Source organism: Vombatus ursinus, unplaced genomic scaffold (assembly GCF_900497805.2).
Source record: "Vombatus ursinus unplaced genomic scaffold, bare-nosed wombat genome assembly UNPS02014768.1, whole genome shotgun sequence".
NCBI lineage: Eukaryota > Metazoa > Chordata > Mammalia > Diprotodontia > Vombatidae > Vombatus > Vombatus ursinus.
In genome coordinates this window covers 32869970-32882032 of record NW_020954546.1, presented here as the reverse complement: position 1 = coordinate 32882032, position 12063 = coordinate 32869970, and the positions used below count along the sequence as shown (strand labels likewise).

The 12063-nt window shown below is 43.4% G+C and overlaps 1 protein-coding gene across 3 annotated transcripts in view; it reads right to left on the bottom strand.

Annotated features, from left to right (window-relative positions):
- Positions 1–12063, bottom strand: part of LOC114043375 (AP-2 complex subunit beta) — a 130837-nt gene that overhangs the window by 34369 nt on the left and 84405 nt on the right. For all 3 annotated transcript variants that reach the window (XM_027862476.1, XM_027862475.1, XM_027862477.1), the window contains 3 exons: positions 11756–11902; positions 9742–9887; positions 6745–6874 (listed from right to left, as the gene is read on the bottom strand). In XM_027862476.1, coding sequence (XP_027718277.1) covers positions 6745–6874; positions 9742–9887; positions 11756–11902 — 423 coding nt within the window. The remainder of the gene's footprint in view (positions 1–6744; positions 6875–9741; positions 9888–11755; positions 11903–12063) is intronic.

Here is a 12063-nt window from a genome sequence, read left to right as displayed (position 1 = left end):
TAAAACAAGGCCAACTGAGTCAGAGAAAACTCAGTTACCAACAGATCATTTTAAAGGTTTTTGTATTAGCTGAATAGTCAACTTTCTTTTGGGGGTATGTAATCAAAAACGATATAAAGAAACTCATGAGGGCCTAAGTTGGGGGTGGGAAAGGGAAGAGGGTAAGCCTTGCATTTTATTTTATGGAACATTTATAGTCTTCCCTCTCTAAGCTGTCCTACAGATCTGATCCTGTTACTCTCCTAGTTAATAAACTCTAGTGACTCCCCATTGCTCTGTGGATCAAATAACATCTTGTTTGTAAAGCCCTCACAACCTGGCTTCCTTCCTTCAGACTAGCCCAAACGGCATTCTGGAGGATCTTCCCCCACAGTCCTCTGTTCTCCCACGCTAACTCGATGCCTCGACTCTGACAACACCCCACATCCCACACTTCCCTTATCGCTTCCATGTCAAAGAATCCCTCACTTCTTTTTTCTACCTGAAGCCTTTCATGACTACTCCCAACTGACAGGCCCTCCCCCGCCACCCCCCACCTCCGTTGTATTTATCGCTTTTATTTTCTGTATACACGAGTCTCTGTATTTTGTGTCTCTGGAAAGAATGAATAGACACTCTTTGAGAACAAGATTTGTTTTCTTTCTTTTTTTTTTTTTTTTTGGTCTCTGTATCCTCAGAGGAACACAAGAACCATTTAATAGTTGGTGGCTTTATTGCATTCATAAAACCTTCTGCAGCCACCTTCAGTACAGTGGCTAAGGTCTGCTAAGATGTTAGTATAGATTCAGAATAACCAAATGTAGACTTTTTTTTTATTATAGCCCAATTAACATGATTTTTCTATTTTAAGAGAGAAGAGACCTACACCCTGAAGTTACCTCAACTCCTGAAAATTACCTCTGTGTACACATTTCCTTGGCCAACTCCAACCATCAGCCTACGAGAAAGTCACCACCAAGTCCGGACTCTCCTTATCCACGTGAGGTAGTCTGGCCTCCTTGTTGTCATCTGTTTCCATCTTCTCTCTTTTAATTTCATCAACCTGGCTTCCCTTTTCTCCTCCCTCTGGGGCTGCCTGTGCTACAAGCTTCTCCCCAACCTCCTGGTCGCCTTGGCCAGAGACCACATCATGGAGGAGTCTGCCCTGAGGCCTCGCTCTCCTGCCTGACGAGAGCATTTACTAGAACACTATTTCCGGAAAGCTCATTTTACTCCCTCTTTTCTGGACATCTCCCCTTCCCACTGCCCACAACCCTCCCCTGAAAAAAATATCATCAAATCAACTATGTCATTATTCTTACCTAGGGTGTGTCATTTCTACTCCCCTATACCTCTACTCCCATCTCAGTATTTTTCCAGACCAAAGTGACCTTCCCTGGCCATTGTTTCCCCCATTAAAACATAAGCTTCTTGAGACCAGAGACTGTCTGCTTTCAGATTTGTCTCCCCAGCACTCAGTACATACTTAATATACAATCATTTATTCATTTATTCATCAGGGTTGCTGGCACGCTAAGAAAAGTTTAATGATCTGCTCTCATTTCTGCTGGGAGATGCTAATTAGTGGAGGAATGGCTGTGGGTGCAGATAATCCACAAACAAGACAGACCAGAGTCATTCAAAGTTAGCCATAAATGAGGAATTAGGGATTTGCTTCCTGCAATTTTCAGTATTTATGAAAAGCCATCTAGTATCATATCTTCATCTTTTTTCAGGGGATAATCTTATGCTAAGATTCAACTTCTTATTTTTTATTCAGTTCATTCTTTTACAGATCCATAGGAAAGTGAACTAGGTTTTGATGAACTGTTTTCTTTCCTCACTCTTTCTGAATCCTTATTAGAAATGGTTCACTAGGGAGGTGGACAGAGAGAGAGATAATATCAGAAATAAATGTAATAGAAAATACAAAAGGCATCAGTCATTTGCTTTTTGTTATTGTTTTTTAAAGACAAGTAAGCTCCTAAGGCACTTGTCCATAACTTGTCTCTTGATCTGTCCTGTTCTCTTTGGCCCTGCTTTCTCTTCTTGTCTCCGAGATAATACGTGGTGCATGCTTGTTGACTACTCCTAAATCCGGGCCAAAGAAAGAGGATGGAGCAGATGTGAACCAGAGAATTCCTTTAGGACCCTGCGCTGAAGGCCCCCATAAGAAATTGCTCTCATCATAGTAACAGTCAGTTCTGGCTGCACAGTAATAGTTGTGCTGTCTTTCCCAACCCGAGCCAAACTACTATCATGACTCACACTTTCTTAACTCAAAACGATTACTCCCTCGGCTAACAAGAGACAGCCAACTGCTGCGACAACGAGGTTGTTGGTGAAAGGGCAAATAGGCCTCGTGAGTGGGTATGGAAATGACTGTTTTTCTCCAAATAATGCCACTATGGCAGCTCTCATAAACACTTCATTGTTGGCGTCTTCAGATGGCATCCTCCATCATCTGTAAAAAAGATGGCTCCAACAAGAAGCTGGTATCCAATTCCTCACTGCCGCACTGTGCTGGCAACTAAGCAGAGTCCCTCCTTCAGGGCAAACGAAAGCTGAAAGAATGCCACTTGGCACCTCTAAGTTCATAAAAACTCCTGACTTCCCAGAGAACCTCGAGAGCCATACACACAGGCTAACTTGCTCTGCATCCCATTTTTCAAGGGCAGGTGCCAATGACGAGCCCTTGGAACAGAGAGTTTGGGTGCTTCTGATCACTCACGCTGAAGTCAAAACATCATTTTGCAGGATGTGAAACTTTCTGATCGTCACTGTGATGCAGAGCATGTACAGGGTTGTGGAAATTATGGCCAAGAGCACAAGTTTGAGTCACTGGACTATGCACAGTGTGCAGTACAACAGTAATATCACTGCCTGACCCACAATCACATAACATCTTAGTTTTCACATCCATTATCTCATCCCATCCTCTCAACAATTCTGAAAAGGGTAGAGCTGGTATTTTATCCATGGTTTACCGCTGAGGAAACAGAGACCCTGAGAGAACACAGGACTTGTTCAAAGTCACACAGCATAACAAGTTAGTGGTAAAACCTAGGCCTAGAGCTCAGGCCATCTGACCCAAAGTCTGTGCTCTTAGTGACACAGTCCTATGGCATACAAAACAGGCAACCAATCAATTTTATCCATATGCCAGATTCATATACATCACTACAGAAAATAGTTATAATCCAGCACCCAACTTACGCAAGATGATGCTCAGAAAGTAATTTTAAATTGTTTGAAAATTGGGAATATATTTTCCCACTAGAACGATGCCAATTTAACCCATAAAATATTTTAAGCCTACTAATGTACTTAAAAGATCTAAGCCACCATGTGCAACCTTGTTTTTTTGCGAGAAAATGAATTTCAACTCGAGAAGACAGAATTATATGTCCCTCTCCGGCAGTGGGATGAAGAATTTGCTACTACCTCCCCCCAGAGGGCAACACAGGCAGGAACTTCCCTCCACCTGAGTCACTGCTTGCAGCCTGAGGTAGGGCAGGCAGCAGGGCCAGTTTAGCAGGAGTTGAGAGGGCAAGGATTATGGACCCCTAGAGGCACTGAGATTGGGGAGGCAGGACCTTATGTTCATGCAAACTCCTTAGGAATACTTCTTGGTCCCAGGCCAGCTCCCTGGCTACTTCCCGTCCACTGCTACCACTTATTGCTCCCAAACAACCTGTCATCTCCAGACTACTGTGAGAACAGGCCGAGAGGCCAGTGTCTCTACAGCAAGTTCTTAGGAACAAGGGCAGATATGGAGGGATCTCCTTCCCACTCCCCCTAACCCCCTGAAGGAAAACACGAGACAAGACAGGAAAAGAATACAAGGGAGAAAGAGATATTTACAGATGTTTACCTATGGATTCATTTCAATTAATCCACATCAATGCCTTGTGGTCTATGAACAAACAGAAAGTAACTTGAGGGAAGGTGAGGTAGAGTTGGGGGAACATGGGCACATGGAGGAAGCGATAAACAGAGACAGGATGGAGCCAGTAAGAAATCAAGGGAGACAAACCACAGTGACAGAAGCAGAGAGACAGAGAAAAATAGACAGAGGAGGAGGCAGTTACTAGACAGACACGGAGATAGAGAGAGGGAGAAAGGTCTGGAAGGGCACAGAGACCCCAGGGACCAACACAGGCAGATGCGAAGACTGCTCACGTCTTCCCGTTTCTGTATTTGTCCATGGAGAAGAATGTCTACGACCTGTGCCTCGCCTTTCCTTATCCCCTCTCTCTTCTTAACACTCAGCAGTCAGCAATGACCTCACCCTCTAGCTCTTCTACTTGACTCTCCTATTCCTGTTGAGGGGCTCACCACCCAAGAGTCCCCCTGGATTCCTCACCCTCTCTCACCGCTCATATCCAAGGTGTTGCCGGGCTGATGCCCCCTTCTCTCCTCTGACCCTCCCATCACTCAGGTGCCAGCCTGGAGTACTACACCTGCCTACCTATCTATCTTCCTAACTCGGGTATATCCCACGCCAGTTTATCCTCTGCTCAGCTGCCAAAGTGTCCTTCCTAAGTGCAAGTCTAACCACGTCACCCTACTTACTCAATACACTCCAGTTTTCCCTATCAATTCCAGGATCGAACAGAAAATCCTCTGCCATTCAAAGCCATTTATAACCTCCCCCCACTCCTATCCCGTCCGCCCTCCCCTATACACACCATATATTCTGTAAATCAGGGACACCGACCTCCTTGTTGTCCCTTTATCAAAAACACCATGTCCTGACTCTGGGCATTTCCACGGCTGCCTCCCACGCCTAGATCCTCTCCCTCCTACTCTCCTTCCAGATCCAGATGAAATCCGACCCTCTCCTGAGTCTCTTAACCCTGGCACCTTCTCTTGACTGAGGATCTCCCATTTATTCTGTGCATAGTTTGTTTGCACGCAGCTGTCTGAATGTTGTGTCCCCCATTAAAGTGCATGTTCACTGACAGCAGGCACTGGGAGTATCTGGTTTTTTGCCTTTCTCTGTATTCCCAGTGCTGAGCACAGTCCCTGGCATACATTAAGTGCCTAATAAATGCTTCTTGATTTGACTTAAGATCTATCTAGGAATCACTGGAAAACTAAACTCAACTTGTTTACAACTTTTCGCTACAGGAGGTAGGTAGAAAATTAAGATCTTAATTAAGACAAGTTCAACCTGGATCAGACAAAGGTTTAAAAATGGAGAGTCGGTGAGGGGAGATGAAGAGAAAAGACGCAATATGAGGGGGAAGGGAGGGAAGGAAAGATGTCTAAAGTTGGGCCAGGAACCCGAGACTTAGACAATTGAGAACCATGCTTGTGAGGTCTTTAATTTTCTCCAAAAGTCCTACATCAGATTAAAAATAGAACAAATGTTCCTTAGACATGAGCCCAAGGTGGGGGGCGGGAGGGGGGGGACTCTCCCGCAGTCAGCAAGGTCTCCCAGGTTTCACTATACCCAGTCCAAGACTCCTAGACACATCTCAACAGCTGCATAATGAAACCTGCACTGAAAGAAGCAGGCATGAAAACCAAGGGCTTTTGCAATTCTCAGAGAAGAGTTCCCTTCCACTTGGGAAAAAATTTCTTGGAGGGTGTCTTGTTCATCTGCATAGTAGGACAGAGCCTTTCCCTAGAATTTATCCTCCAAAAAACTTCTCCCACCACCACCACCACCACCACCACCACCCAGATCCTTTTGTTAAATCACGAAAATCTCATATAATCTGTTCTTAACTTGGCCTAAGTACTTGCCAGATAGAGAAATCACTGCAAGCACACAAGTTTTCCTCTGCCTGGCCTAGCTCCAGCTACCAAACATCTAAAAACTTGCAGGCAAATTTTTTGATTAAAAACTGTGTAAATGTACACAGATTTGCAAATTGCATTTCAGATCTGAGATAGAATAAGAAGGTTCAGGCTGGGTTGCATGGTGGGCCCTTAGAGCAGTCAGCCACCTTTAAGGGCTTGCTCAGGGCGCTGTGTGACACTGGCAAATACAGGGAGTCAATGCTGCAAACTCTCATTGCTATCAGCTCTAACAGTTATCAGATTCAACTCGTTTCAATTCAATTCAAAAATTCAGTTATTAATGGCTTCATATGTGATGGTCAATGTTCCGAGGGAAACAAAATTGGGGAATGGTGTAAGAACTATGACAGCCTCTGCTCAAAGCCTTCACCGTGAACCAGGAGGACCCGTATCACATCACACGGATGACAGAGGGAAGTGTAGGGAGGAAGAGAACACCATCAGCGCAGGGGAACAGTGGGCTGGCCAGGAAGGCTTCCTGGAGGGGGTATGTCACGTATCAAATCTTCAGGAAAATAAACATTTCAACAGGCAAAGAAGAGGAGAAAGTACACAACCTGGCAAGAGACAGAGAACCAGACTGAGCAACAGCAAGCTCACCTGGAACACAGACAGCATGAAGGGGAATGAAGTGAAATGAGAATCAGTTACAAGAACCCCCAACTTCCAATGCCAAGAAGTCGGTTAATTCCCTTGTTCTATGCCTTAATTTCCTTCCACTAATATCAGAACGAGAAACCAGGACACAAACCAGAGCTGAGGTCCCAGCTGCACAAGCACTTGATAAAGGCCACAACTCCACACAGGACGATTTCCAGGCCTGCATCGGGATCTAGTCTAACATCAGCCACAGGCAGGACCTCTTGCTGCTAATGGCAGACGCTTACAGAACCAGGAGACGAGACCGATGTGGCAACAATCTCCTCCTACTTGCTGGGGAGGAGGCTTTCCTACCTGTAGGTTATTGAGAGGTTCCATCTTCATGACGGGCCCCAAGGTGTTGAGGGGAAGGGACACATCGATGCTCTGGTTTGGCATCAGCGGGGTATGGATGGCCAAAGGAGTGCTAGGGATGACACCAAAGCTAGGAAAGAAAAGAAACGGAGGAGATGTAAAAGCAGCAGCATCTCTGGGGCTCTGAATGGTGCTGTGTCCAATAAGCATCTCCTTGGATAATGGGAGAAAGACCCGTTCCTCCACCCACCAAACGCAGCTTCTCCGAGCCCTTCTCACCCCTGCTTCTTTCCATCCAAAGTCCCATCCTGCCCTCAATCTATTATCCTATGGTTCCTAAGTCATCTTTGGCAGAGAGAGAAGAATTATCGTTTCCTTCAAAGCAAAGTAACAGGGATGATTCTGTTGGGTCACAGTGACCCCACTGCAGCCCTGTCCAGAGGATAGAATTATGCATTTGCAAATCTTACTTTCATTCCTACTCACTCTTTTTTGTTCAAAGATTATCCAATGACTCAAGGGGAAACAGCCAATCTAAGCAAAATGGAGTTGATTGACTTGTATATCCTAAATGACTAAAAGGAAACCGAGGCTAAACGTGGTCAGGCAAGTCTACAACAGGCAGCACATACCATCCAGCTAGTTTTCTTGGGTGAAGATAGGACAGTGTAGAAGGTGAGAAGAAACTGACAAAGAAAACTGATGTTTACAAAAACAAAACCAAAGACCCAATCCTTTCGTCTAAAGAACAGCCATGAATAAAAAGGATTTTGCAAAAGCAGATCAGGAAAACTGGCATAAAGAACGAAATGGGCAGTTTGATGTACGTTTTCTATTTCCTCCAATTAAGACATCATCATGATAGCACTTATATACAGTGTTAAAGTCTGCAAAATGTTCAAAATTATTGTCTCATTTTGTCCTCGCAACTCTGGAAGGAAGGTGCCATTTTCATCCCTGTAGTACAGATGAGGAAACTGAGGCATGGAAATTTAGTTAAGCAATTTGCCCGGGATCACACAGCTAGTAAGTACGTGACACTGGATTTGAACTCAGGTGTTCCTAATCTAGGCATGCTGTGCCACCTAGGGACCTAACCATTTTCATGTTTCATTTAGTTTTAGAAATGACGTCAAGTAAACAAACACTTCACTAAGGTGAAACAACTAAGTAATTTACATAGAAAATCTACCTCTCAGCTGGACAAGGGATTTTTCCTTGTCAAGTACACTGAAACAGGCATTTTAAGTCAGGGATGAGGAACTCTCCCTGATGACTCACTAGGCCAAAAGGTTCTCGATTTGTCCTGTGATTCTAACCTCAGAAGCAGCAGAAATCAGAGGACACTTACCCTGAGCCATCAGAGCTGTGCCTTTTTCATTAGAACGTGCCTTCCACCTGTGACACACTACTGCTCTGAAACAGACTGTACCTTCAGGAGAAATTTCCTGGACAGCTCACTGGTCAGGGCAGAATAAAGTACCAGCCAGCCAGACATACTGATGGTTGCTGATGTGCCAATTCAAAAAATATTCCAGAAGGTGAAAACATTTGCAAATGGTTTAGAGTGAATTAAAACAACTGATGACACAAGCCCGAATTTCAGAAATGTAGCCTCTTGGCTAACAGAAACAGATCTGATGATTCAAGAATCAATTACTCCTATTTTATAAGCAGAGTTGAATCTTTCACAACTACCAAAAAAAAAAAAAAAAAAAGATCCCACAATTGAATCTTGAAGCTAGAACATTTTCTCCCCCTTTCTTTTTTTATTTTTGTTACAAAGGATGGCTTGTTATGTGGGGGAAGGGGAAGGGGAAGGGAATGTTTGGAAATGAAGGTGATTTTAAAAAAAAAAGTTATTTTTTATGGGATCTTGCAGCCAATTCCTTAAGCCATGAAAACTTAACAGGGACCACGGTGCTTCAGAACTCTTAGACCTGGGCCTTCAACTTCCTCCTTCCTAGCAAGAAGCTAGGGCAAAAAAAAAAAAAGTCATGCCAAAAGTCGGCTGCCAGCCTGTAATATGTAGTTCACTGTCTTGTGTCCTCAGTAACAAGCTACGGGGTATGGGGAGGCACTGTAAAGGGCTATCTATGCCAAGTGTTATTGCTGTAACCAATGAAAGCTCACTCTTTGAAGACAATTTTAGATCAATCAACAAACACTTATTAAGTGTGGTTTGTTGTTGTGACCCACATGGGGTCACCGAGTCAGACATACCTGAAACAACTGAACAAAAGCACTGAGCATACAAAGAAAGGCAAAAAACTGCTCCATTCTCACACTCAGGTTACAGTATTTCAACAAAAAACACACTCTAAGAAAGGTCTCATGTATAGAAAAATATTCACAGCAGAATTTTTTGGAAAACCAAAGACAACTTATATGAACTGATACAGAACAAAGCAATTAACCCTCAGTAACTTAAAGGAAAGCAACAATTAATGCCATTAGAACGATAATCAATGCAGAATCTAATCATGGCGTCATAGGACCGAGGAGGAAGCATGTTTTTGCCTTTCAGCAGTGGTGGTGGACTGCAGGAGGGGAATGATATATACATTTTTAGACATAGTCGATATGTTGCTTTATTTCTTTGTTTTGCCTAACTAATTTGTCAATCTGTTATACAAGAGAGTTCTATGACAAGGTAGGGAAAGGAGAATACACTGAAAATGACAGTGATGTGAAAAAAGAGCATTAATAAAACATTTAGACATAAGAAGTCCGCATTCTCCAGGATTTCTAGTCAGAGAGTGCTGTCTCATGGCAGTAGGTATAAGGGCTTTTGTTTCATGATTCCAAATGTGATGGCAGAGCCATCACATACAATATCTGGATAGATAGCTACTGAGCTGAAGATGACCTGGACCTCATCCTGAGTCCAGAGCCTACCAAGAGGAAAGATTTCCCATGATTTAATGGCCCATTCTCTGCTTAAGCCTGAGGCAAACGCCCACCACAATGCCAACTTGAATGGTTCAGGCTTCTCACCTGTTCTTGTTAAACTGAATAGCAAAATCTGTCATGTGCTGCAATGCTTTGTTGGTGAAGTTCATGTCCATGTAGATGTGGCCCTGCCGGTGAGTGAACGTTCCTGAAATCTCCAGGCCTTTTGCTTTCACTGCAGGAAGCCAAACCTAAAAGGCAGCATAAAAGCCATTTGGATCAGGCAATGCCTAGAGAGATAATGTGCCATCATTCAGATTTCACAGGAAAGAATACAAAGCTAAAATGTCCCTTCAGGAAGTTTGTTGTAGGAGCAGAGCAAAGGTCTCTCTGCAGTGCCAGCTGTTCTGATTAGCCACCATAGTTCATTCTTAATTATTCAGAGACTGATGATCAAGCCTGCTCCTCTCCACTGACCAACCTGGTCACTGCTTTTTGTGCCTCTAGTAAGCAGAACAAATAAGAGAAGATGAGGAACTTCAGGCAGCTCTTGACAGGTGTTAACAGTTTTGGTTCAAAATTTAGTAGTAACTGAAAGTAAATGCTAAAATGCCATACTGGGGTTCTCAGGATTTTATCATCACCATCTTCAATCAGATATTGAACTTTATTACATTCAAAACACTGCTTTAATCCTGCCCCAAACTACAATGGAGTCTAAAATTGATCATATGTCATGTGGTTTGTCCTAACTTTCTAAGACAAAATGATAGTTTCTGGGAGGTTTTATAATTCTATTCATAGTTAGGCAAAGTCCTGGGTAAGGCTCATTTAGCCAAGGCCAACTTGACGGCCTGCTCTCAGCTAAATTATGCTAGAACAACTTTGCAGAAAGAGCAATCAACAGAGCAGACTGCATGTGCAACACACACATTCCCTGGATAGGACAACCTGAGATCCTCTGTAAGGAACTAGATAAATAAGCAAACAATTCGATAAGAAATAAAATAGCATGGTTTCCCAGAAGGCATTGAAACATGTCAAGCCCAGTCACACTAGGAGCTCTGGCCTAGTGATACACCCCTAGATGATGAAGGGACTGTCACCCCGAAGGAAGCTTCTCCAAAATAATAAGACCTTATTTTTCACATTCTTGTTAATTCCACAAACATTTATGCTTCATTACATCAAGAACCTGTAAATTCTGCCAGTGGGAGCACTCCCTTTATCCACTCTGACAGCAATTTCACTCTACCATAGTCAACGGTTTTTAAGAGCTGCTGTGGTAAATAAAAATCCATCATTCTGTGCTCATCTGGTGATGAGTCTCTTCAAAGTTAATTAAACTGGGCCCCAGACAACAGTCCAAAACTAGGTCAATCCTTAAAGACTTTCTACTTGGTAGGTCTGACTGAATTTATATACCCCTATGTTCAAAAATAAATCTGCTTTACACTAATACCATGTGACAGAAAATGGAAAAAGAGATTCTATGTTACAAATGTTATTATAAGACTAAGGGGAAGAAGACGCTGTAGAGAAAACAGTGATCAGACTGGAAGTCAGCAGCCCAGGGCTAATGCCTCAGACCTTGACTACCTCTCTACACAACCCTGCACAAGTCATGATCCCTCTGGTTCTTAGTTTTCTCATCAGTAAAATAAAAGGACTGTATTAGATGAAATCCGAGGGCCCTTTCAGTTCTCATAATTGATGATTCTCAGTCACAGAATAGCATGTTATCTTGGTAAACTTTATGTTTTTCTTCTACTAAACAGTATATCAAAAGATTTTTTAAAAAACAAAATAGTATTAGATTTCCCCTGAACTGACTTCAGGGTTGACAGACTGAATGATACGGCATACGTACAGGAAAAGAGTTCACCTCCTTAAGATTTTAGGCCCCATGGACCTATTACAAATAACAGCTAATGTGGCGAGAATAGCAGTGGTCTCTGGTTGGTGAGTCTGAGCCCTGCTATCTCCTCCTGCCCCTTGGAACAAGGGGGCAAAAGTCTCAGGTCAAACAAACAGCAGAAGTCAGGTCTAACACCAAAATCACAAGATTCCCAAGCCCTATCCATCAAGAAGGTGCCATCATGAGTTTTTCTTGACTTACAGCTTTGGGAGCCACAAACCCTCCAGGTGCCAGTCCTATCCCAGTGGAGAGTTCAAAGAGGTCATTGAGTCCACTGCTAACCACAGCAGGAGTAGGTGAAGGGGCAAAAGTTGCAGGCACAGAAGATGGAATGAAGGACTGTCCCACCTACAGGGAAAAAAAAACCAATTTAAGTCAAGAAGAAAGGGGAAAGGATCACAGTGCAAACCGAACATATCTAGGCATCACCAAGGGCCGAAGGACATCACAGGCACTTGAGCATAACTGACAAGTCAATAAGGAAGCACTCGGTGAAACAAAGCAATCCC